Source organism: Lissotriton vulgaris, chromosome 7 (genome assembly GCF_964263255.1).
Source record: "Lissotriton vulgaris chromosome 7, aLisVul1.2, whole genome shotgun sequence".
Lineage (NCBI taxonomy): Eukaryota > Metazoa > Chordata > Amphibia > Caudata > Salamandridae > Lissotriton > Lissotriton vulgaris.
Window position 1 is genome coordinate 1,678,103,193 of NC_141695.1, and position 27,600 is coordinate 1,678,130,792.

Below are 27,600 nucleotides of genomic sequence, written 5' to 3' on the forward strand. Positions count from 1 at the left end.
TATTTGGCGTAGACATCACCCAATGGATCGGGCATATTCCTACTTTTCAGGCGCCCACCGGGTGTTCTCTAGACTGGATTATTCTTTTGCCCCAGCGGGTGGACTGGGTAAGGTGACGGGAATAGACTATTTAGCAAGAGGACTCTCGGATCATTCACCCTTGTGTTTAACAGTGGGCCGAGGAGCCCGTAGAGAAAAGGGTGGGTGGAGATTAAACGCCTGAGACCCGCAAATAACAAAGGAGTTGAGGGTAGAATCAGAGCTGTATTTCCTAGAAAATAAGGGATCAGTACCTTCAGCAGTGGTTCTATGGGAGGCATTTAAGGCGGTGTTGAGACAGAGCACAAAATGCGATCGTCGTAAAAACAGGAAAGAAAGGCAAGATATGGAGATGCTGGAAAATAAATGTAGGCAATTGGAGCACGATATGGGGAGGAGCCCACCCAATCCACTATTCGCCAGAAAGGCATAACAAGTGCAGAATACCAAGCGCTGGCACGTCAGGAAGCGAAGTTGATGTATCTTGCTTCGAGACACTGCCTCTATGAAACAGGAGATAGAGCGGGAAGGCTGTTAGCGTGGTTGGGTAGAAAAGAGACAGATGCCAGGTGGATACACACCATCCAGTGGGAAGGACAACACCTCACCTCAGCAAGGGACATAGCTAATGCCTTCGTAAGATACTATGCCACCCTTTACAAAGCCAAGAAACAGGTGGGAGATGCTCAGATCCAAGAATACCTCGATGGGGTGCTAGTCTTGTTCCCTGAACACTGGGAAGAATTAGAGGGGCAGCTAACGCTAGAAGAGGTCACAGGGGCCATTTATACACAAAAGTCAGGGAAAACCCCGGGACCCAATGGTCTATCTGCGGAATTCTTTAAGGCTAATTCTGCACTTTTGGGACTGCACCTCCTTAAAATGTTCCGGGCGGCCCGGGAACGAGGGTACCTTGCCCCTGGCATGCGACGGTAGTGGTAATCCATAAACCGGGGAGACCAGCAACAGATTGTGGTGCTTACCGGCCATCTCTCTCCCAAATGTGGAGGTGAAGATTTTGGCATCGATTCTGGCTGCAGTGGTTACTCCCCTTATACACGCCGAACAGTCGGGATTTATGCCAGGTAGGGCGACAAGGTTCAGCCTACGACGACTAGCAAATTGGATAAGTACGGTCCAAGACAGGCTGGAGACACACTTGCTGCAGTCATTGGACGCAGAAAAAGCATTTGATGCGGTCCACTGGCCTTTCATGTGGCAGACATTAAAGAGGCTGGGGTTTGGCCCTAACTTCATATCATGGGTCGAGCTACTCTGTAGGGCACCAAAGGCAAGGGTGCGGAACGATGTCTGAGGAGTTTATAATCGAGAGGGGAACTAGACAAGGGTGCCCACTATCCCCGATGCTCTTCACATTGACTTTGGAACCACTAGCGTGCATAATAAGATCACATTCAGCGGTACAAGGATTCACAGCACATGGGATCGAAGAACGCATCTCACTGTATGCAGAGGACGTTCTTCTGTATGTCACTGACCCCTCATCTTAGATCACAACCCTTTTCCAGATACTAGAAAATGCAGAGAACTTGCGGGCTATAAGACCAATTGGAGCAAATCAGTCCTCTATCAGGTGGGCGGGCCCCATGAGCTATATGATCTCCCCAGGGAACTCCAAATATCTACGGAAGGCTTTAAGTATTTAGGGATGTATATAGCTACAGACATCACACAATGCCTCACGCGCAATATCCGCAGAGTGGTTCCACACTTACATACAGATGTAGAAAGATGGAGTCATTACCCATAACATTGTAGGGCAGAACGGCAATGTACATGATGATTACGCTCCCAAAGCGTTTATATATTCTACAGAACAAACACTACAAAATTCTGGAGGACATATTTGGAGAAATAGACAATGGGGTTGGCACACTCCTGTAGGATGGGGGACAACCATGTATCCCGCTTCGCACACTGCATCGCAATCAGTATAATGGGGGCATAGCCCTCCGGACATTAGAGGGTATTATCTAGCCGCGCACCTTATAGTAATCAATGAGTGGGGACACCTACCAAGAACACACAAGACCTACGTAGTGGAGCAGAGACAATTTGAATCACGCGCCCATATGCACCCTATATATGGAGGGAGGCGCGTCTGTAGCCTGTTGCTGGCAACCCCGAGGGCATTGGAGGGGTGGAGGGTGGCAGAAAGGCAAATGGTCTGGGACAAGAAAATAACGAGGCAGACCCCACTATGGGAAGGCATGCTTCTTCCGGAAATGAGTAAACTGAAAGATTTCAAAGATTGGGACAAGATAGGAATTTCAACAGTGGGGGATTTAATAAAGAAGGGCTCACAGATCTCCTTTGAGGCCTTACAGCAAGAATTCCAAATGGGTGATAGGCAAAGGTATAACTACATGCAAATATAACACGCTTGGACCGCAGAAGGGATAGACATTGCAGGTACACCTGATTTTGCTCTGCTGGAGAGCAGATTCTTGCAAGAGAAAATATCAGAAAAGGTGGTATCCTGGACCTACAAGACACTTATTAATAACACCCCAGAAAATCTGGTAGCTCTGAGGAGTAAGTGGGAGATTTCCTTAGGTAACTTGGAGGATATAGACTGGGAGGGGGCGCTAATGTACCCGAGAGAGAGAGAGCCATCAAACTGAGATTGAGGTTAATTCAATTTAAAATATTCCATAGAGCTTACATAACAAGATCCTGTCTCTAAAAAATCGGTGTAAGACGGAGACTGGTACATTTATACACACAGTGGGACTGCGTGCATATACAAAGATATTGGGTCGAGATAATGGGAGAGTTAAGTGAGATACTTAGGTTCCAACTTCCGAAAGATACCAAATGTGTTGCTCGGCATACCGTCGGATATAGACCTGCCCAGGATGGAGTCTTGTCTTATATAACTTGGGGTTGGCGGTAGCTAAGAGAGACATGGCTAAGAGATGGCGTGCACAAGAAGTCCCTACTCTGACGGAATGGAGAGTGGGAATGGATATGTACATGGGGGCGGAACGTGTAACTTATAAAATGAGGGGATGCCTCAAAAGGTTTTTTTAAGATTTGGCATCCCTGACTTAGACATTATGGACTAGAGCTGGATGATGACCAAGATGGGTCTACGACTTTACACAGACCTCGGGAAGCGATACATTCTAATGATCATATATCAGTGGGGGACGAGGGGAAATGTGCTTAGTGTGGAATTACTGCCATTATCTTAAATGGGTGTATGTCGAGAACTGTGTAACCAATGGAGAGATGTGCATGCATGGTGACTTTCTATGTGCCAAATGTTTGTTTGATGTGTACTGCAATGAATAAAAATTAAAAAAAGAAATTGGTTGAACACTATATATAAAATATAATCATATAGCAGTCTGTTTTTTCCAATACCTTTGTAAAAAGTGATTTGGGTTTCAAATACAACCAGTCTAACTGACGTGTTTGCAATAAGCTTATGTTGGACATGTACACGCAAGCATCTGCTTAACAATATGAAATATTTGTCCTTAAAAATACCAGAAGAGCCTTTGTTTAACACTACAATTAAACTTACCAAGCTGCCCTTCTGACATGCATAATGAATTACACCAGTTTAAGCAAGCTTAACATTATAAAAAATGGTGCAGTTTATGACCGAAAACCATACTTTGTTGGAGGGAATGTACCTATTCAGTACTACTATATCCCCCGCCTTTATTTTTGCTGCAAAAATACACCTGTTTATAAAATGTTAAGTTTCTTTAATATGACTCGGTGGCATTTTCTCAAGCAAATTGTTTTTTATTATACAGCACCGCGTATATTTTATAAAGTGGTCCGATTTTGGAGTATCTTCGTGATACTGTAGCGTTGCAGTTTTCCATTGTAGTGCACTCCTAGCAGGTAGCAGATGGACTCACATGGCTTCCCTAGATCATGTTTCTCCAAAAACAATAAAAAGAAATTTTTTAAGATTGATTCATTTACTCTTTTAACAAACCGTGTTCACGATATATCTGGCAGTCATTCCATCTGAACCATCAGTAAACACGTCTTCCAGCACATGAATGATTGGCAGCTCAAAGCCCTGCATTGCACTCAGCTTCTCGAGTAATAAAGTCACAGTCTTTCTGCTTAGTTATTTTATTTATTTGAGAGGATGTGAACTTGTTACTCAAGACCAGTGTTTGTTGTATCTGCATAGTCCTAGACACTAGGAAGGGAGGCTCAGTTCTGCGGAATGGCTCTCCTGTTCATCAGGTCTACTGCTTCACTGTTGTCTACAATGTCTTTTTTTGCCTGTATTTGTGTAATTGTCGCAGCATCCATTGGGATCAGTCATCTTGCCAGTGGGAAGGCAGTGTTCACATGTCCATGGGTCCTGCATGCTGGCAGTCGAAGGGCAAGATTATACTGCCAGGGCTGCTTTTTTTTTTAGCCCCCTCCCATTAGGAAATGTTGCTGATGCATACCTTTCGGAATGGGTGGTGGCTGATATAGGATTTAAGACGATCCAAAGATTCTGCGCACCGGTTTCATAACCTCTCAGGATAACTAGTTTATCAGAGCAACCTCTTGGGAAAGATTTAGGTGAAAATCACGCTGCCCTTTAGCACCTACTTCAATCTAGTATTCCCAATGATTTCACCCATTTCATTGTCTTGGGGCACTTTTATATGAATTGGAAGAAAGAACATTGCCCACAGTATGTTCACTTTATCTGGTAATAGTTCTAGAGCTGCAGAGACTGATATGCTCCTGCCATGATTCAGATTAAACTAGTCTAGCGTCATTTCTCATCCTGGACAAACTTCTTAGAGGGCCTTCTAATTTCCCCTACACCGAATAAAACACCCTTATTGAAAGAACAATGTAAAAGCCAGTAGTCTAGCAACAGTTATGGCGTGCGTTATGTGCTTTGCATATCCTAACTTGCAAATTTCAGTGGTTTTACCCATTTTAGCCTCAACCATAACTTATTTTCGAACTGTCTTTTTTGTGAAAATATCCATATATATCTTCCTACCACTTCCTCTGTTGTCCCTGCCTGCCTAAACGTACCTGTTTTCTCCTAACCTTTTTATTCCCTAGATGTGTTAGTCCCAATGTTTTTTCTTTAATTATTTTTGGTCAGTTTTCTTTTCCAGGCAATATAATCACATACCACCACCCTGCGATCTCACGTTGGTTGGTAATGAGAGAGGGATTCAAACCTAGGCGGACAGGAGTCGCTGTGGAGCTACTTAGGTTAGCTAAATGCATCCAGTTGTATAAGTGTTCAGTAGGAAAAAGTGAGCAGGGAATTAATGAGACATCCAGTTTTCTGTGTGGGACAAGGGCTCACCGTAAGAAGAGTGCTCAGTGAACACAGCTTTGGAGTGACATCAGGAAAAGGGAGACCATATTATACAATAGTGCGCATGATGATGATGAATTACTGACTATGGTGAGGTGACCTCTTTAAAGGGAATATAAAAAGAAGTGCACATTATTCTAGGTCTCTTGCTAATTGAACCTTGCCTTCTGGGTATTGATGCTTACCTTTTGTTCTTTCCAGCTACATCTTTGACCTGTTTGCTGCAGCGCAGATCACTTTTGAAAACAAGACTGTCCTGCTTGAGTCCCTGGAGCAGATCACACAGTTTTTAGGAGGCCGTAAGTTAAACTTGTAAGAGCTTTCGAGTCGTGAAAGTGATCTGAGGGCTGTGTTTGTGCCCAGTAAATGTATCTAGGTCACTGAGCCCGGTGCACATGGACCTCTACCACTGCCACTAAATACTAGCTGGTTACTAGGTGTCTCATTATGGATAAAGGGGTGATGTGGGGATTGCATGTGACTCAGTATAAGATATTTCTATCAGGCCAATGTCTGCATGAGCTCTTTTTATTGGGCCCTCCACAGAGTAAGAAACGTCAAAGAAGCGGCGTACCAGGTAATCAAAATTATACTCTTGTCGAGCCACATGGAACTGCACAAAGATCTCACCTTAAATCAAGTTTGCTCATCAGGGAGTGTCCTGGTGCCCAGTGGATCTGCCCAGGGTGGACATTAGATCCTGTCTTAAAGATACTGGCTCGCATGAGCCAAAGGCACATTTCTGCAAACCTGAGGGTATGCGTGTTTATTTCTGCCATTGGTTGAAGATACTCTTCTCTGATTTGCTGTAGTCAGTGCAGAGGTGCTAAGGGTGTAACATGGTGTTTTTCTTCCTTCCAGGCCCTGGGATATTCACCAATACGTCTGGGCTGCAGAAGCTGATTGAGATGATTCAGGTACCACTGATGGTGATGAAACAAAGGCCCTCACTCATCTAACCCTTCCAGAATGAGGACAGGCCAAGGAAACAGATGGGGACTCATGCTTATACACAATAGACAGGAGGGACCTCAGCCATCGACTTGTCCAGTATTCTCCCCAACATCTGGGAGAGTCTTAAAAATAACTATTTGCAACAGAACAATTCTCTGCATATTCCTCACCTTATGGAATAGCTTGTGGGTTCAGGATAGATCTGAAGCCTTACACATCTCCCCAGTGGTTCTCTGAGCAGTTTCAGAGTGCCTTTGTCTCCAGGACAATAATGTCGACCAGTCCATAAGGAGCTCCTCGTGAGCATCACACATAAAGTACTTTTTTAAGTGCCCAAGAGACATCATTTTTATGGATACTTTATCCTTATAATGCTGGGCATAGGTTAGAAATTGAATATCTGTGACAGACTGAAACTAGCGCTAAAGTATGGCACCTGGCCCCACGCGATGACACTGAGGTCTGTGTGCCATGTCGTTTGATGACCCAAAGGCTGTAAGGGCGTGAGTGACTAGAGTTTACCACTCTTTGTTTTCTAGTGAGGGGCATCTTACTAACTCCTTCATGTGCCGAAGAGAATACACAGAAAAGGTGGACCCATGTCTAGGAGTCCTGAATAGTTCTTAGTAATTTTCCTCCCCCTACTTTTCCATGCTCCTATGTGACCCATCTTTCGGATTCCTTTACTGCTAGCATCCTGTCTGTGCTCTCAGAGGAGGTAGTCTCATCTCATTCAACAGCATGGGTGTCATCCAAGGCTCTGTGTCCAGCACCACTGTGTCTCACACTCTCTGAAACTTGGAGTCCTGGGACACTTTTGTGCTTCCACCTTCCCTGACATCACCCTTGTCTGGGGCCATTTTGGCACACAGGGTTCTGAGGACTGAGAGACAAACTTTTAGAAGTTATTCCCTATCTATGTCCGTGCAGAAAAAGGTCTGGCGATGCCTGAGACCCCAAATGAAGGTGTAGATGAGGCTGGTCAGTTGAACTGAAGACATGCCCTAATACCGTCAGTAGGGAATCTCTTTACCCGAGTCTGTCCGGGATATGGAAGCTGCACAGCAGCTTGATTTGGAACCTCTGACATCAAGCCTAGGATTAGTTTTCTTTTTACCGTCCTGTCTGACGCGCTGGAAGTGCTTGCCATCAGACAACAGATCAGAGGCTGGCTTGCATTCCTGTGGCTCCTTCAGAGATCAAGCCTCTTGTCCCTGTTTTGTGATACACTGTTTCAGATCTACCCTAATGCCAGGGAACCTAGTAAGTTGGATTCAATGGCAGGAAGGTTGTTACCTCGATACATTGCCCTGAGAGGTTCCAGTATCTGCTTCCTGGATAGATGTTTCTGCATCTCAAGTGAAAGTGCTTAACATGTCTCAGTTATTTCCTGCTTATTGCTTTTCGGATGCATGTATGCAGCAGAACATATCTTCTATATAGGGACACTTGCATGGTCTATATATTCAAGCTGATGTTTTGGCATCATTTATGCATGAGAGAGGTTGTATGACAGAGGCATGCATGGCTAAAGGGATGTGTGGCCACACCCCAGACCCTAGCTCCCCCCCCCCCCACCCTGAGCCCTAAACACAACCCCGACCCCCCCCCAGAGCCCTAATCACTACCCCCGCCCTCCCCTGAGCCCTAAACACTAACCTGACCCCCCAGCCCTAAAAACTACCCCAAGCCATAAACATTACACCACCCGATCCTTACACACTACTCTGACCCCCATCCCTAAACAATACCCCGAGACCCCCTTGATCCCTAAACACTACAGAGACCCCCGAGCCCTAATACCTATCCCTCCCCGAGACCCAAAAACTGCCCCAATCCTCAAAAACGAACCCCCACTCCCCCAAAGCCCAGCACCAGCCCACTTACCAGACCGTGTCCTTCCCCCGATCCTCCCTCTTCCTGTGCCCGCCCATCCCAGCATCTAGACCGCGCACTGCCTTAACCACACATATGCGAGGTTAAGGCAAGCATGGTTTTCCTTGCGGGAAACAGCATGCGTGGCTCTGCCCGCGTTATAAAGGCCGTTCTGCTGCCAGGTAATCAAACCCTTCTCTCATAAATTCAAGCAGTTTGACTACTCTTAGGTATTGTATTGTATTGTAATTGCATTTATATAGCGCTTACTACCCCTGATGAGGCGTTGAAGCGCTTTTTCGGCAGGTAGCACGCTTCTCCGAGACCCATAGAGGATTAGTGTTGAATTAGTATAGTGAAACATGCAAGTACATTTTAAGTGGTGGATAGGTTAGTCAGTTATTTGGATTTGGAATGATAGCAGAAGGATAGAGGAGGGAAAAAAAGGTTTGTATTTATATAGCGCTTGTTACCCCTGATGGGGTGTTGAAACATGGTATTCAGGAAGCCCATAAAGGATTTGTGGTGAATGAATATGGTGAAATATGAAAGTAATTTCAGTGGTGGATATTAGTCCGTTATTTGGAGTGAGAAGGATAGCGGAGGGATAAAAAGGGGAAGAAAGGTTTGCATTGAGGCTAATCAGCCTCCACAGCAAGAATACAGCATGATTCAGACTCTGAGAGGATCTTTATGCAGAGCTCCAGCCACTGATACTACCTTGGTCTTCTTCCCCCATCAAGTCTTTAATGGCAATTGTTCTTTGAAATTTTACTTTCCAATTTGCCTGTCTTGTCTTATTGTCCAATATTTCATTCTCCAGCAGGAGGGGGTAGAATTGCTGATCCTCCAGCATTAGATCTGTTATGGAAACCGGGTTAGGCTACACTTATTGCGGGTGGTGTCAGTCTTTCCGCCAACGTTCTTCACTTCGAGTCCTTTTGTTCCTGGCGGTACTGGGGCTAGTGGCCTTTTTCATTTTTTCTGATACCCTTAAATGGAATCCACATTAACCCAAGCGTGCCACTGCAGAACCCTTGCTTCACATTTGAACAGGTCTTCGAAGACTGCTTTACTGTAAAGAATGGCGACTTTTTAGGGGATTAGTAAAGTTTTTGTGTATGAACCATTGATCTGTTAATTTATCCTTTATCTCTCCCCAACCTTTGTTATCTCTGCAGATCGTTTTCTGCGCCGATCCCCAGGAAGGAATGTCGCTCTCCGGAATACAGCAAGCCATCTCCAAGTATTACAAGGTAGGTCGCGTTGAGGTCAGGGAGAGGTCAAGATGTTCTTTCACATTGTAAGGTGCATCATGCTGAAGGTGGACTCTTGGGGGTTAGATGGGGGAGGATGACGGTGCTGTAAGGTGTATCCCAGAGATCTATCAGACTTTCTCTCAATATTGCATGGTTTTCAATCTTGTATTAGACTTCGGGCTCCACTCCTAGTCCTCGCCAATTCCATCGATGACCGGCTTGCAGTTGTGGTGCTTGCATTGGTCACCATTTTCAAAACCGGATCATTGAAACACCTTTCTTCATGTCAAGTTTTTTCCCAGGAACCACCACACCTAGAAGGTCAGCCTTTGGGTTCTAGGATCAAGGTTCTGTTTTCTGGGTATTTCCTGCAAGATCTTGGCCTTAAAAATCAACACAATCTCACATCATCTCCCCTCTCCCCCATCTCTCCTGCACTGTAATAGCAGACCACCTTTACTTTCTTAGGAAGCTGCAAATACCATGATGCAAGGATCCAGCTGGTTGGCAACTCTCAACCAAGTAAACAGCTGATACAGCACTAATTTAAAAGTTCTCTTTAAATGCAGTCCTTCAGTCCGTCCACAACGTCTTCTAGGACATTGCCCCGTAGGCAAATTAGGCCGTGCTCTGCCAGGAAAGGAATCCCCATCTCGCAAAAGGGCTGGTCATGCTGCAAGTCACCGAGTTAAAGCTCTTTTCCATTTTAAAGGGCTCATCAGCTGATGTACAATCTTCTGTCCTTGGTGCTGAAGGTGAGCGTTTATCTGTAAACCTATAGACCTCACAGAATCAATCACAAGTAAAAAAAAAACTAGCAGCGCCTTGCTGCATTGTGATCCAAGGGTCAGCTTGTAATGAAACTTCTTGTTAGCTGCACACTTGGAGCCCATCCGCTCATGTATAGTTCTACACATGTATAATCTGCCACGGACAGGCCACTGCATTCTAGAATGCACTAACTGGGACCACACTTGTTTGATTTACAGAGGAGTGGGGAGCAGTCAAGATACAGTGCTTAATTTGTGCCGGTGTGTGCAGGTGGTGGCCACCGGCACACAAGAGTTATTTCTCATCATCAGACTTTGACCCAGAGCAAGAGAGAGAAAGGTAGCAAAGGGAGAGGAGGAGAAAGATAGTATAACAATGACAAAGGAAAAACACAGGAAAAATAAGCTGTAACATAAAGACTCAGGAAGGACAGGGTGCTGAAAGAAAGAGACACGAGTCAAGACTAGGCCACCCTGGCATTCAGCAACTCTGATATTGGGCAGCACCAACAACGGGCTCCCAAAAGCAAACTTTAAACATCTGCACCGCTCACCCCCAACCTGCTCCAAATTAAGCACTGGCCAGGACCAGGTCTGTAACGTGGCACTTCTAGTTGGCCAGGAGGACGGAAATATCCTCGGTGGAACTACATGATTTCACGTTCCCTCCTGTCACCGCTGCAGTACCCCTTTTGTGCGAGATCGGTCCACGCGTGGGGATGCCATCTTATTTACGTCAGTGGGGGCGGGGTCAAGATGTTTGTGCGGTATGAATGATTGGTTTTGGATTAGTGGAGGTTTCCCTCTGTAAGTCCCCTTTACAATAGAAGGTCTGCACCTCTAGAGCTGAGAACGTTGCAATTTATTCATATGCCCAGCAGAGGGCACTAGTATCATATATTAATTTGAGTTTAATAGGTTTCGGTCGAAAATCTCGATTACTATGAAAACAGTGTATTTTCTTTAAGAAAACCCGCGCTTTCTTCATCTTAGTCTTCTAATGCAGCGATCTGATGAGATTGAGTAACTTTTTAATCCAACTCTTGGATTCTAACTGGCCTTCAGAGCCCTTCACGTCTCACCTGGAATTAGGGTGACCAACTGGCATTGGTGCAAATTCAGGACGGTGAGTGTAAAAATTCAGGACAAAGGGTCAAAATTCAGGACACAAATTCAGGACAGGAGGTCAAAATTCAGGACAAAACTTCAGGACAATTGGATAAGTTTTACAGACACATGAGAGGTCGCGCAATAGTATATAAGTAAGCCCAGCCATATCCAAACATATTCAACCATTTGCAAACCTATCCATCATGTATCCTTCCATCTATCATTTCACTCATCCATCCCTTCATCCATCCTTTCACTCATCCATCCTTTATCCATCCATCCTTTCACCCTATCCATCTGTACACTCATCCATCCACTCTTCTACCCATCCATCCATTCACTCATCCATCCAGTCATTTACCCTTTCACCCATCCAGCCATCCTTTCTCTTACTTATCCATTCATCCAGTCACTCATACTTCCACCCATCCACCCTTTCAGTTATCCATCATCCTGCCTTTCTCTCTCCATCGACCCTTTCACTTAACAATCCTTCCTTCCTTCCATCCACCCACCCATCCATCTACTCATCCACTCATGAATCCATCCATTGACCCTATCACTCATCCATCCTTCCTCTCATCCATTTATCCTTTCACTCCTTCTCTCATCTGTTCATCCTTTTGTCCATCTACCCTCCCTTTCACTCACTCACTCATCCATCCTTACATCCACCCTTTCACTCATCCGCCCATCCATTCACCCTTGCACATATCAATTCATCAATCCACCCATTTATCCTTTCACTCATCCATCCACCCTTTTACCCATCCAGCTACCCTTCCACCTATACATCCAGCTATTTACCTTTTCTCTCATCCATCCTTCCACTCACTCGTCAATCCATCCATCCTCTTTCATTATTCATCTATTCAATCTTTCATTCATCCATTCACCCTTTCACTAATTCATCCAGCCATCCACCTATCCCTTCACTTACTCACTCGCCCACCTTTTCATATTAATTTTGAGCTGAGCCTTTTTGAGAATAAGCCCATCAAGAACTTCACCGTCGCTGCAGGAGTCATTCCAGGACTGGGACAGAAGCCACCCAGGGCAGAGACAGGATCAACCACATGGGGGGACAAGAGCCATCATAGGCGGTGGGGGCAGGAGCCACCACATGAGGGGTCATGAGCCATCACTAGGGGGGCGGAGGGCAGAAGGGAGAACAGGATCCACCAGGGTGGGCACAGAGGTGGGCATGCAGTGTTTTAGTATCATCTTGGTCTCTTCCAGGGTGGGGTAGGGCTCCTCACCCCCTCCTGGACAAGACACCAAGAAGACAGTCTCTCTTCCCAAAATGTTAGTTGTGCCATCCCCCACTGTGATGTACAGTACTTAAAGGAGATACTCCAAGATAACTGATTTAACTGATTGTCCTCCATACTTTGTTAATCAGTGTGGGTGCGATTGTGCCATTTCTTTATTTTATTACATTATAGACTGCATGTTTGAAGAAACGAGGTTTGTTTACAATTTAGAGACAGTAATTAAGTTCTGTGCTGTGAAGAGAACCACTGTTGCCTCGGTGTAATCCGGGCTGGTTGTAGGATGTTTGGGGCCCTGGGCAGAAAGGGAATGTCTCACACAAATTGCAGAGACATGACACATCAGGGCAGTTTGCATCTGAATAGATGCCCCTGCTCTTGAAGCCGCAGCCCCTCCCTCTGTCACCTTCAAGCACCTCTTAACAGCTCATCAAGGGCTGGAGGTGTGAAGGTTGCCATCCCGCTGTGCCTCTCCAATGCTTCTGAGTATCTGAGCTTTGGAACAGCATCGGCGGCAAGAACAAGAATGTAGGTGGGTGGAAGCTGTGCTGGCTTAAGGGAGGTGCGACTGGTGCCCGGTTAAAATTACGGACAAATGGCGTCCGTTAAGAAATCCTTGACGGACAACGGACAGACGGCCGAAATTACGGACTGTCCGTGAAATTTACGGACGGTTGGTCACCCTACCTGGAATAAGCTTTCGGTTCCTTTTTCGCACACCCATTCACCCAAGCCTGCATGCATTACACCTTCTCCTGGCCTGCTGATAATGCTGCACTTACAATGTTTTCTTAACTCGTTTCTCCGCAGAGCTCTTGAATCCGGACACATGGAACCTCCCGTGGTTCGAGTTCTCGTCTATGCATGCATACACACATCCCCTTGATGTTTGGCTTGCTGCCGGCGGTTAAATTGTACAAATACATATGCACAGTGCTGGTGCTCAAAATGTATCCCAGCAACCTACAGTTCACCTCCATCACTGACGCGGCTCACCTCCACCACCGGCGCGGCTCACCCCCACCACCACCACTGACACAGCTCACCTCCACCTCCACCACTGACGCGGCTCCCCTCCACCACTGACGCGGCTCCCCTCCACCACTGACGCGGCTCACCACCACCACTGACGCGGCTCACCACCACCACTTACGCGGCTCCCCTCCACCACTGACGTGGCTCACCACCACCGCAGACGCGGCTCACCTCCACCACCACCACTGACGCGGCTCACCTACACCACTGACGCGGCTCCCCTCCACCACCACCGCAGACGTGGCTCAACTCCTCCACCACCACCACTGACGCGGCTCACCTACACCACTGACGCGGCTCCCCTCCACCATCACTACTGACGCGGCTCACCTCCACCACCACCACCACCACTGGCGTGGCTCACCTCCACCACCGTTAACAAAAAAGAGTATGCTGTTCCTCAAGGGTTGCCATAGTAACTGAGGAGATAAAAGGGTGTGCATGAAAAACGCATACCGAAAGGACAGTTGTACCCGTCACCTCACACCAAAAATGTGGATCCTAAGGGAAATTCCCTTTTCGGAACTAGGGCCCTCACACACCCAGCAAGCTAGGTGTCATGCTTCATCATTGGGCCTGCTCCTCGGGTTGGCGCTGCAATACCCAACGGGCTCCCAATGAGGGGCTCTTTGGCGGAGGTCTTTTGTTCCTTGCCAATTGGTGCAGTGTGAGTGAGGGGCCTAGAAAGTGTAGGGGTGTGTGAAAAGTGAAAGTTAAAACAGGTTAGGTAACCAAATATGATTTATTAGACTCTGGTTCCTACCTGATTAAAAGCAACAGGAGAGGCGGCTTTGTCTGACACAATGAGTCAGAACAAAGTGGCACTCTGCTCCAGTAGGTCAACATGTTTCTTGCCTTAACAGCCCCACCGGGTCTATGGCAATTCATCGGGACCAAAAATATTGCGTAACTACCTACACACCGTGGTATATGTGAAAAACTACCTACCACTTCAAGTATTGCTGCTGGTTGGATACCCTTACGTGTGTTCAATAACATTAAAAAGGCCTCGCCTCAATGATATCCGGCGGGCTCAGACACCAGCGGGTTCAGCATCCCAAATGGGCGGTGTCGTGTACTGACAACCTACCCGTCCCAGTCGGAACCATCCACCACTTACGCGGCTCACCTCCACCACTGACGTGGCTCACCACCACCACCACCACTGAAGCGGCTCAACTCCACCACCAACACTGACATGGCTCTCCTCCACCACCACCACTGGCGCTCTCACATCCTCCACCACCACCGCTGACGCGGCTCACCTCCTCCACCACTGACTTGGCTCACCTCCACCACCACCACTGGCGTGGCTCACCTCCACCACCACCACCACTGACACAGCTCACCTCCACCACCACCACTGATGTGGCTCAACTCCACCACCACCGCTGACGCGGCTCACCTCCACCACTGACGCGGCTCCCCATCACCACTGACGTGGCTCACCACCACCACTGACGTGGCTCACGTCCACCACCACCACTGACGTGGCTCACGTCCCCCACCAACACTGACGTGCCTCACCTCCACCACTACCACTGGCGCTCTCACATCCTCCACCACCACCACTGACGCGGCTCCCCTCCACCACCACCACTGACGCGGCTCATCTCCACCACCACCACTGACGCGGCTCACCTCCACCACTGACGCGGCTCACCTCCACCACTGATGCGGCTCACCTCCACCACTGACGCGGCTCACCTCCACCACTGTCGCGGTTCACCTCCACCACTGACGCGGCTCACCTCCACCACTGACGCGGCTCACCTCCACCACTGACGCGGCTCACCTCCACCACTGACGCGGCTCACCTCCACCACTGACGCGGCTCACCTCCACCACTGACGCGGCACACCTCCACCACTGACGCGGCTCACCTCCACCACTGACGCGGCTCACCTCCACCACTGACGCGGCACACCTCCACCACTGACGCGGCACACCTCCACCACTGACGCGGCACACCTCCACCACTGACGCGGCCCACCTCCACCACTGAAGCGGCTCACCTCCACCACTGAAGCGGCTCACCTCACCACTGAAGCGGCTCACCTCCACCACTGAAGCGGCTCACCTCCACCACTGATGCGGCTCACCTCAACCACTGACAAGGCTGAGATTATGAAATACCCTCAGCCCCTTCTTTAGTTTTGAACCCCATTTATTACGATTCTGGAAATTCCTAAAGACTGAACTATTCAAACATGCGTTTTACTTATCTCCCCACCCATCGTCAAAGGGTCATGGTCAAAGTACATGTCATTTGGGATACTCCATCTTAACAGACTCCAAACTCCTTTTCTTCTTGTATCTCAGTGTATCTGTATCTTGTCTGTTCTTCTAGTTCTCTGTCAACAAAATCGCTGTCTTTTGCAAAACGTCCTCAGTGCTTGTCAACACTGTTGTTAACCGAGTGACTCTACACATTGACTATAGCATCAGCTATCTCACCAATGTGTATGTAAACACTAGACTTAATTTAGGTTGAAGAAAATGTGGGCAAATGAGTTTGACACCAAAATACACCAAGAAAAATGTGGCTGTTGTCACTGTTCCAATTTATAGGTCAGCCCAGGCACTTGCTGTACCCTTTGCCATTTCAGTACTTTTTTGCCAATGCACCTTATTCCTAATCTGCTTTCCTTCCACTATTCTCCTACTGAGAAACACTTGCAGCTCTACCTGATCGAATAGGACTCGGTCCAGTCATTGCTGTGGTGGCTTGATTCTGTTTTGTCACTCTCCCCCAATACCCCGAATTCGGACTTAGCACAAATGTAGCACTGCTGCTTGTTTGTGCTGCAGCAGTGGCTACTTTTGTGCTCAGTTTCATTCTGCACCAACGTGTGACTGTATGTTTTGTCTGTGTTGTCCCCCAGGTGCATGTTCGGTTGGATGACAGCCACCAGTGGAAGAAGCCCAAAGTGGATGTCTGGAGTGCGCCGATCAAGAAGAAGGAAGGTATTTTTGTGCACATATGAGTATTCAGTATCAGCCTACCCGCTGTTTCCTAACTTTAGTGCAGGAGTAACCAGAGCAAAGAACGAAGCAACACCGTTGACATGATGGGATGCACAAGAAAAATGTTAAACCCTTCTTAAAATCGAAGTGTATTTCAGTGGTCTGGAGAGGGAGAGGCAAAGCATTCCACAGTTGAGGGTCAAAGAATACAGAAAGTGTTGCCTCCTCTCTTTCCTCACAAAACATGGTACCTTTCATAAATTATGCTGCGTCACGCAAAGTGTTCTAATATGAAAGTACGGGAAATGCGTTTACTGCAAAATCGTCTCAGAATCCTACAGGAATCAGGATTTTTTAGGGATACAACCAGGAAAAAGCAGTTTGAACTAATTGGTGCAAGGCAGAGCTGCAGCAACCCTGTGAAAGGCATAGCACAGCTTAGGTGCTCCACACAGGGGGGAACCGATGCTAAGAACCTCTGGGGAACGTGGAAGATCATCACTATAGAATGCAATTCCTGGCTGCCATAAGACGATCATTTGAAAGCAGAAACACCACCTTCTTAGGTAAACTGACTTAAGGAAATATTCAGATTTGGTGTAAGTCTTAACATAGGTTTGGAAAAGTTGTGCTGCCCTGCTGTGTTCCTTTTTCCTGGCCTGTCCTGTGTTTTTACTCAAGTGAACTTGATAACCTGCAAGTCAAATGGAGGTGCTCCATGATTCTGTTTGGCATCCTAAAATACATCTCCTAGTTCCAACTGGAGGACCAATATATTACGTTTAGGCTACCAATCCCATTGGTGCCTCTGTGACTGAAAATCTTTAACTCAGCTGTTCTGTAATGAGGCACTGGCCCTTGAAACACCTTTTAAAGAGTGCAAAGCCTACTGGGTCCTTCCCAGTCCTTTCACTGTCAGCTTTGCTTATTGCATCGGAACCCCTTTTATTATGAGTGAGTATTGTAGTTTCTACGTTTATGATAACGTTTGGGGACAGTAAGCCATTCTACATTGTGTCCGTAACCAGGACAGAAGAGAGAGCGGTTATATCCAATTACATTTTGTTTAAATCTGTCTGACGTCTCTTCTCTATTGATAGGGTGGACTGCAGTCCGCGACTATTCAGTGAAAGTTCCTTGACGGGCGAGAACAAAGGAAGCCTAGGTTTCCATGTTGCAACACTCTCATTTCGACCCCAAAAAATCTAGCTCTTTTGAATTACTTTACATCTTCATTCTAACGGCCTACTTTCTTTCCCACTACACCTCCCAGAGGAAGTCTTAACTGCTCAGCTCTGCTACTCCTCTAGAGGTAAGAAATCAAAGGGAATTGCTTAGATGAAGCGGACGAGTATTTTCCACGAATACTGTTCAAAAACCACTGGCTGCCCCAGGATCCCCAAATTATACCTCTCAGGTGGAGATGTATTCCACCCACCATGCAAAATGTCTGCAGAGAAAGGATGCAGAATTTACATGCAGATGAGAGCTCTAACCACCTCATTGAACCTACAGACCAAGGGGAAAAGGAATTGATTGCAATTTATGAAAAGAGTACTGAGGCGAGTTTGCACATAGTGCGCATGCTCTCACTGTTGTTGTGTGGGGGGTGTTTTATTGATGTTGCAGGGTGCCATGTGCTTGTCGTTGTAGAATATGAGCATTATGGTCCCTGGAGGCTGGGAGATGATGATTCCTGAAGAGTGTCACTGGTAGTGGTTCCGGCATCTTGGCAGTTTCGGTTCCTGTAGGGTAGATGTCTAGGTTCCTATAGAGTAGATGAGTTCTGTTTCCGTCAGGCTATGAGGCGTAACTAGTCCACCCTGAAGGAACCGCAATTTATCTACTTTGCAGGAATCTAAACATATCCAGCAAGTTTGGCTTTGTCTTCTGCATATGGAAGATGTAAAAACCCTTCAGATTGGAAACGTATATCTGCTGCAGTAATTCAGTGTTTCTGTCCAGTGCAAGCTTGGTGGGTGGGGATAAATCTTTGCGGGGCTGGCACATGCATCTTCTTTCTTATGCTTGATGTTTTCTAAAATTTTGCTTTCAGGGAAAATCCTCAGTTACTGGTGCTTCAGCCCTGGGTTCACTATGAATGACTTGGTCCGGCAGGGGGTGCGCACCATCCTTCTCACCAGCGGCACGCTGGCACCGCTCTCCTCCTTCGCCATGGAGATGCAAATGTAAGTTTACTCCCCTCTAAGATTAGCAACAAGGCCTTCGCACTTGTGAGTTTGTTGTATTAGACTTAACAATAGTTGGCACTATGCAACCCATGCAGGGATGGGTGAGTGTTTTAGTGGCATCTGGATATATTCTGGTTGATAAATCACATTCAATTGTGACAGTAGACTGTATAGCTCTGATGGAAATCTGCGAAGACCACCTAATTTGGGTGTCTTTTATGCCACTCTTTCTGTAGTGTTTCTCCTTATTCTGTAAACACTGACACAATTTGTCTCTTTTTCATTTTCTTCCAGTCCTTTCCCCATTTCGCTGGAAAATCCTCACGTCATCGAGAAGCATCAGATGTGGGTGGGGATTGTGCCCCGGGGACCTGATGGTGCCCAGCTCAGCTCTGCCTTTGACAGACGGTAATGGATTTATGATCTGTTTTATGGTTGTACTGATACAAATTGCAACAAATAGCACAGTATTTTTTTGACTGGGGAGTCTGGCATAACAGTAGGGAAAGAGATGTAAAAAACGCATTTGAAGTATAAAACGATCAAGAAGGAATGCAGATTACATCTTCCTACAGTTACACAGATGAATGCTAGCTATAGTAGGGACAGAGTTGCAGCTGCTGGGTCCATTTCTCTAATATATTAATGCACATCTGGTAACTAGCATTTAAGAGCAGATATAGCTGCTCCTCTTGCCATTGTATAAGTGATTGTCTCTTCTGTCTCCTGCGAGATCATCTGCATTTGCAAATATTTAAGGCTGCTGCTTCTTGATAGATAACTAGATTAGTGAAAACAAAAGTTTTAAGGGCCTTCCTGAGGACTTCAGGGCCTTTTCCAAAGAAGCAATCACTACCAGAGCCTGGAGTCTTGTAGGGTAAATCCCATATACCTATGGGTGGCTGTGGCAAATAATATTCCAGAGGTTAAGAAGAATGTGCTTGTGCTTTAGAAGGTATGTTTAAAGAAGCAATTTAAGGGAGCTGTCTACTAGGCGCTTGTTGATGAAGCAGAAGGTATTGACTTTTATTTTGGCCTTTCAGAAAACTATTTTAGCCTTTTCGGTGCGGAAGGCAATTTTTTCAGACCTATATTAGTCCCTTGAGTTAGGACTGTGGAAAATCGTGGTAGTGCGTGTTGGCATTGCTGAGATTAGTATGGTTCTGAGGCTTGGTGTGAGCACAGTAAACCCTTTTAAAATTACGCTGGACGAAGGCTTCCCTGGTCATTTGTTCACTTGTGTTTTCTTCTTGGTTTGCTTCTTTACATTTTATGGCAAAACTAAATCTAGATGCTCAGTGCTGTCATGGTATGGTTCATCACTATCCCATCATCTATTGCATCTCCAGTCCAGGTGAGTGGCAATTGATGCTGGAATGTATTGGGCCAGTGCTTGTCCGTAATGATGTTTGAGGGAGTTGACTCTTTTCTGTGAACACCACAGTGCAACATTGCTAAATTATTTGGATGTTTGCTGATGTTTCGCTTGCCTGCCCCTGGATGTTTGCTTCATTGCAGTTTTGCACTTTTTCTCAAAGGATTTATTTTTACTTGTATAGCAATGCAGAGAGGAGGAGCGTCAGATCACTTAAGCATTGTAATGCAGTATTCCCAATCAGGGAAAGAACCGCTTGGTCCAGCACCCAGGTCTTGCTCACTGACCTAGTATACAATAGAATGCCGCCTCACATCTCATTGTGTCCACTTACATTCTTTGCCCAAATATCCAAATTTTGCATAGAGGAGGCAATGGCCTCAGGCAGATGTTTTGAAACATTAAAAGATTTGCAGTTTCTTCAATCTTGGGTAGTAAAGGCTGATAGCATTGTGTATACTCTTTGAAAGAGGCTTGGCTCTACGATGCAGACTTATTCACGGATGATCACCCAGGGAATCGCAGTCAAGGACAATAAGCTGTAATGCCTATGTGACAACCCCAAAGGGGTTGTCACTTTATTCTTTACCCTCTGCCTCTCAAAGATTTGTACATGTAAATGCTGATTTAATAGTCTGTCCTAGAAGTAATTGTATTCCACAATGTATTCTGCTCAGGAAAAGTGTGGGTCTTCAGCCATTAACTGGTAGCACATGTATTTGACTACTGAACCAGCCGGAGGCTTTAGTGAGAATGGTGAATGAAGAAGAGCATGGAGGGTCTGCTCCTGCACAAACTGGGGATATTGTCCTTTTGTGGCACTGCAGCCCAATGCTCTGGACCTCTGTTTCAACTCCATTAAGCTTAAAAAAGAAGCAGGCAATGGAAGAGTTTGTATCCAAGAGGCTGGGATGTTTAAAACAGGAGATCACTTGTGCTTCATCAGTATAGATAGGAACTTGGTGGTTATTATAGAACAGATGTGGATGTTGATTTTGTTGACTACAACTTTTGTGAACACGACGAGGAAAGGAAGAGTCAACAAAGAGAAGTAGCTTGGGCACGCCTTACCTGTTGTGTAAAAGGAAGCCCCGAGTTGCATCTGTCCTGACCCAAGTTGGTAATCGCTTCAGTAGGTGGTGTGATCAGAGGTTCAAGAAAAAAACAATTTCACAGGTTTTACCTCCCAGTTCAGTGTTACTAAAAGAAGGTCCTGGGCTTCTAGCTAGGCAGTTTCTGGTGAGAACCAAATTCGAAGTGTGTGAATGTATTTGAGACACGGAGATGCTTCTTTGACTTGATCTCCCACTCAGTAACCAGCAACCAAATAGAGAAGCTTAACAGTCAGTCAAGGTCCAGAGTGGAAGGAAGAATCCTTAATCCTGAGAGTGCATTTCTATCCATTTATTTCTACCCCCCCACTTTCTTTTGCAGATTTACTGTGGATTACATGTCCTCCCTTGGCAAGACAATAGGTAAGAATCTAATGGGATTGACATGAGGGTTAAGAAACTGCAAAACATCTTCTCTCCTTTTATGTAAAAAAATGCAGATCAACACCAACTTTTTCTGCAGTTAGCAGTGGCACAGATGCCCCCTAGAGGAGTCTCCTAAATTATGTAAGCATAATATAGCTCTTGGGTAACATTTGAACCATATCCTGCTTTACTTGACCCTGCTTACACATTAGAGCTGCAGTTAGCTGTGTTCTTGATCTCTCTCTTCCGCTGTCTTCTAACATCGCAGAGTCAGTAAAGACCATAAGCAGGCTCATAGTGGGCAGTGTATTCTGTTAACAGTAACCAGCCCTGCAGCTGGCCAATACAGAAGGTAATAGTTTGTGCTTGTTTTTGTTTTGACAGGTAACCTTTCTCGTGTGGTTCCTCATGGGCTTCTAGTGTTTTTTCCTTCATACCCTGTCATGGATAAAAGTCTGGAGTTTTGGAAGGTGAGTGAAACCAGATTCTAATGAAATGGCTTTTTCCAATATGAACCAGGAGGTACTCAAACGAAAGTCCATTAAATCCAGTACACAGGCATTAAACACCATCCTAGACTTTTGGTGTTGGACACAGTTTCAGATGTCTACATCTGTCTATCCACTGTCAGTCAAAAAAAGGCTTCTAGGGACTTTCCACCCTTCAGTTCATTGGCCCATTTGTGGGCTAATTTAACAAATACTACTTCCTACACATAATCTTCGAAGAATGTCATTAGAATGAAACACGTTGGCTGCATCGCTTTTAAAAGAAATTCAATTAAAAAAAAATTAAAAAAGAATCAAACCACTTTTGCCATGCCTGTATATTGGATTTAATGGATTTCACTTGAGTGCCTCCAGATTCATAGTCACTGTTCTCTCTGGTTTCGCAGCAGCATCTTCGGCAACTGGTGCTGTTCAGGGCCCACCTACTTACTGTTTGGGGCAGATTTGGATGTGCTGCATTTTTGTGTTAGTTACCATGTAAACTATACAGTTTTATTGTGTGTGTTTTTTTTAACAAATGTTATTGATTTTGGGTAGAAAATAGAGTGTGCAAGCGACATGAGACATACACAGCATGATAAAATAGATCCAATGCAATCATTTGTCCCCATTCCTCTTAATCAGTATGAGGAAAAAACCATATACCATAACTTTGGTATTAACCTATTCCTATCAGTACCCCATATTATATAGCATTAACAATATAGATCTCGCATCATGCTAATCGTGCAGTTTAATAAGGCAATACATTCTCTTATCTTACACGTTTATTGTTTCTTCGCCATCCAACTGGCCATCTGTTACCTTGTATGTCTGAAGGGGAATGCTCCTGACCCACCTTGTCCAGATTTTGGTGTGTTTCTGTGGGCAGCCCCGAGTAATGAAAAACGGAAGTTCCAAGTCCATTATGTAGTCCATGCCCGCTTTCCAAAACTATACTCGGGGGAATTTTCTGCTTTCCATTGTCTAGCAATGTCTCATTTTGCTAATGTGAGGCCTAAAAATAGAAGATGTCTTTTATATCTATTTCCACGTATGCCATCCATACAGGACGGGCTTGTCCAGATCATATGTAAGAACGTGCCTTCCTCCGAATGACACCAGAGGAAATGCAGTGATGCAATCAATCCTGCCCTCCAGAGTCTGAGTCTGGTATAATATACCCTGTACAAATATTTGAACTGGATAATGCGAAGTTGGTGGTGATTGCTGCCTCTCGCGGTGATTGTTGCTTGTCTGCTCAATCATCGTCATCTATCAGCCCCACGTCAGTGTCCCACGTGGCTCTTAGGGTATCAATGGTCGTGAGGCTGTTCGATACAGTTTTATTTTGAGGGTATTTAGGAACATACATGTTCGGGTGAACTTTGTTTCTAGGTGAAGAAACATGTGGGTTCCGTTGTTGCATCAAATTAGTTTATATTGGAATATTACGTCCACTCCCTTCATGTTAGGTGTTTTATTGTGTTTCATTTCTGCCCATCTTAAAAGGAAAGGATGGCGTCCTACATTAATAAAAACATACCATATTATCAGTTATTTTTTCACACAATCCCTCCCAACTCTCTCATAGTTACCACTGACACTCATGCCGATCTCATGGCTTGGTTCTTGTTTTGAATGATCCATAAATGCATTGATATCAGCATTTTATTCCATAAATGTACCTTTATTGTACTTTTTTTCGCTGGTTGGTAAAACAAAGTCTGTAAAGTTTTGGATACAACCCAAAAATCCTTCTCCTGTTTCATCACAAGAAAACCCCAATTAACAAAATAGAATGGATTAGTAAGGCCCATAAGCAAGTATTGAGCCAACCAGGTCCAGTGGTATTGTTCTACTCTGGTGTGGAGTTTTTGGCGGTCATTAACATCACTAACTACTATTCACAAAAAGGCAATGGTTTGGCCCAGTTCCATTCACTGGGCTTCTTCAGACCTGTGCTTGTGTGAATATATTATCTCAGGACTAAAGCCATTGAACACTCACTGCATGACTTACGAGGAGCAATGAATGAGCAAATAATACAGGTCTTCAAGGGCACATAAAGCTTCAATACAATGAGATAAAATCAGAAATATATTTAGACCATACACATATTCACTAAACAATCCTCTCTATTATGCTATTCAATTCCATCATGTCTGGGAAATGGTAGTAATCTGCACTCAATAGATTTGTGTGTCCTTTTGATTATTAAAGGCTCTTTGTGTTACTTGTCTTTCTTTTTCTTTGTTTTGTTCAGAGTTTTTGTTGATTTTTTTTTCAGTGTCTGGTTAGTGGTGTCCACTCATGGGTTGTGCTGCATGTATTTGTCTGTGTCCTGTTAGTCATTTCCATTGATATGTGTCCTGTTAACAATATACATTTCACGTATTTCTATTTTAACCTCAAAGCATTGTAAGCGGTTTTTCTTGGGTTTTCCGTTGCCCTTCTTTGACTTTTCATTGTGTTTTTCTTATTTGCATTTGGCTTTGACATCATATTTTCTAGTTATGGTTTGTGTTTTTCCCACAGGGCGAGGGTGCGCACTCCAGAATGGAAGAGGTGAAACCTATGTTTGTGGAGCCCAAAGGCAAGGGAAATTTCTCTGAGGTTAGCTGTGCTTTTTATATTGCATGACCTGTGTGCATTGCTGCATCTAGCAGGGGTGGATAAACTGTATGCCGGGGTTCGCAGTCCCTTAGAAACATTCTATGGTATAAGGCACTTGTATGTTGGTATATCTTGAGAAAGAGGTTGAACAGACATGACTGTCTTTTAAAGGAGGCACTGACACCGGAGCATGCTTTGTCAAAAAATGGAAACAGCCAGGTGTAATAGGAGTTTTCTTTAACAGTTGAACTGGTTTTAAGGTTAAACTAAACACACCAAGAGGGGTAGAGAGGAAAAAGGACCTAGACAAAACATGCGGGGGCACACACAGTGTTAATAAAACTGCCCTCACTCACACACAAGTCTGTGTGTGACATGCATCATCATCGGGTCTGTTTACAAAACACCCTGGCGTAGCCACTCACAGATGGAGCATAGGCAAGGGGGGTTACACAGCAACATAAACAACAGAACATATATGGGTGAGTATAAAGTGCTACCAACCCTGACTGGGAACAGTGATAAGAAAAAGTGCAGTGGAAAGTGAATCTAAAACTGCCTCATGGGTAGTCTGTTGATTACTTTATTCCGGAGTCCCATGGACAGGATTAAAAATAGAGAGGGGATGGGTTTATTTGTGAGAATGTTATGGACTCGCATCAACCCTCCCACGACTGCCAAAGTCAACATGTTTCAACCAAGTTATAATGTGGCCACACTATAGGGTCACGCCGGCCTTATTCAGGACTCCTATCAGTCCCAGTCAAAGAACCCTGTTACCTTATTTTGGTTAGTAGCCAGGGTACATACGTACAGTATTCTTGCTGTGTGGAGGTACTTCCCCTAACACTGGACACATTTTCGAGTTTACTGATGTCAGAGGCTTGAAATGGCGGCGGGCTAGATAAACCCCAGAGGACACAACTGTCCCGTAGGTGATTCACGCCAACTCGGCTAGCCGCGTTCCCGCTCTGTAGCCTGGTTTTAAGGTTCCCTGGTATCACTGTCTTCACGTATATTGTTTTTTCGGACATTAGACCAGAATTTCTCGGCCACACGTCTTTATACTGAGGACTCTTAAGAGCTGGCTTGCTGCAGAATTAAATCTGGAAAGATTATACTATTGGTACCCGGGAGATACCAACAGTCCTGAAGAAGGGGGTTCTTACAATTTGCTACCCACCGAAACGTGCCAAGGCTTTTTTTATGTATAGACACTAGATATCTGCCAGTTAATGAAAAAATCCATGAAAAGTATTTTAACTGTGATAGATAATCGTATAGTTACTGGTTGTTTTATACAATGATATGAACTGTTTTTGTCTATTGTTCTCATCCGTTTTTGTGATTTTATATTTTGAAATTGTATAACATTTTTATGTTTTTCTGCTATGTATGTATATAATTGAGTATTTACAAGATATGCAAAGATTTCCTAAATGTTTTTAACATGATTATGTTTTAATTAAATTGTTTTTACTGTATAAAATAAATATCCACTATATACATTTTGAGATTTGGTACATTTCGGTATGAACGAATTGTATGGTTGTAATTGTGTGGTTGTGATTGGGCCAAAAGAGGACATTTGTTTTTTGACTTTAGTGCATTTCATCTGAGCCCTCTTGGATACGATGTGTTACCGCACCTTTCCTCCAGAGAAGAGAGTTTAGGACATTTTGGCTGTGATCCAGATGCTTCAGGCTCAGTGCTGGATCTCCCTTTAGGGTGGCTCTGAGGCTTGTTGGCCTATTACCATTCTGCCTCCTGCTCATGGACCAAGGCCAGTGGACATGTGCAGGCTCTGAAGTGGGATCTGAAGACTCAGTGGGCCCAGCACCAAGGGAACCTGTCAGATTCCGCCCAGGTTTCAGAGGTGACTGCAAAATATATGCATTGATGGCTGCTTGACCGCCATTGGATTAGCAGCAGACCCTTCTCGCCCCCAGAGCTGCATGTAGTAAGGATGCATCTCTGCTGGGTTGGGTTGGACATCAGGGAGATGTGGGGATCAGAGAACTCTGGTCTCCAGGGGAGACACGTCTCCACATCAACCTTTGGCAGTTGCAAGCTTTCGGCTTGGCATTGACAGTCTCACTGCTGTTCCTCAAAGGAAAGCTGGTTCAGATACTCACTGACAGCACCCCTGCCGTGTAGTATTGCAGCAACTACAATAGAGTGGGGTCCTCTGCCATATCCTGCGCCTCTTTAACTGGCTGAATTGTCATGACATTTCCCTGATTGTGCACCACTTGGCAGGATGTCTAAATGAAAGCAGATTGGTAATGGTAGTTACAGCCAGAGGTGGTACAGGGCATTTTCCAATAATGGTGAGAACCCTGGCTTGATCTTTGCCAATGCCAAGAACTCCCAATGTCAACACTTTTGCACACAATAGTTCCCAAAAAGGTTCTCTCTGAGATCCATTCATCTAAGAATGGAGCAGGGAACTACGTCATGCCTTCCCTCAGGTACTTTTCCTTATCTGAGGTACGAAGAAGATCAGTAATGTCTGGTGCCAGAGACATCCAAGTGGCTTTGGATTAGGCCAGGAGAGTGTAGTGCTTGAACTTCGTGACACTAGCATCTGTCTGTAATTGAAGTTGCCGATGACAGTGGTGTGGTAATGTTGAATCGATTGGGTGGTGAGGACATTTTAGAATTTGGTTATCTACTCCTCGTTCTGTCCAGGAGGCCTTTAGTGGAGTCGGAGAGGGGAATGGGTGCTTGGGGTAGGGGGGTGAGTGTTGGAGAGTGGGAAGGTGTATGAAACAAGCTCCATGGAATTGCGTGTTGCTATCTTGCCTGTGGTTCACGACCAGGAGAACCTTTCATT

At 45.4% G+C, this 27,600-nt stretch overlaps 1 protein-coding gene across 1 annotated transcript in view; it reads left to right on the forward strand.

The window, feature by feature from the left end:
* The window catches only part of RTEL1 (regulator of telomere elongation helicase 1), a 236,175-nt gene that overhangs the window by 60,788 nt on the left and 147,787 nt on the right, over window positions 1–27,600 (forward strand). Inside the window, exons 10-18 of the mRNA XM_086932747.1 lie at window positions 5,576–5,673; window positions 6,236–6,291; window positions 9,385–9,459; window positions 16,534–16,615; window positions 18,672–18,804; window positions 19,102–19,215; window positions 21,617–21,657; window positions 22,045–22,130; window positions 24,687–24,764. Coding sequence (XP_086788873.1) covers window positions 5,576–5,673; window positions 6,236–6,291; window positions 9,385–9,459; window positions 16,534–16,615; window positions 18,672–18,804; window positions 19,102–19,215; window positions 21,617–21,657; window positions 22,045–22,130; window positions 24,687–24,764 — 763 coding nt within the window. The remainder of the gene's footprint in view (window positions 1–5,575; window positions 5,674–6,235; window positions 6,292–9,384; window positions 9,460–16,533; window positions 16,616–18,671; window positions 18,805–19,101; window positions 19,216–21,616; window positions 21,658–22,044; window positions 22,131–24,686; window positions 24,765–27,600) is intronic.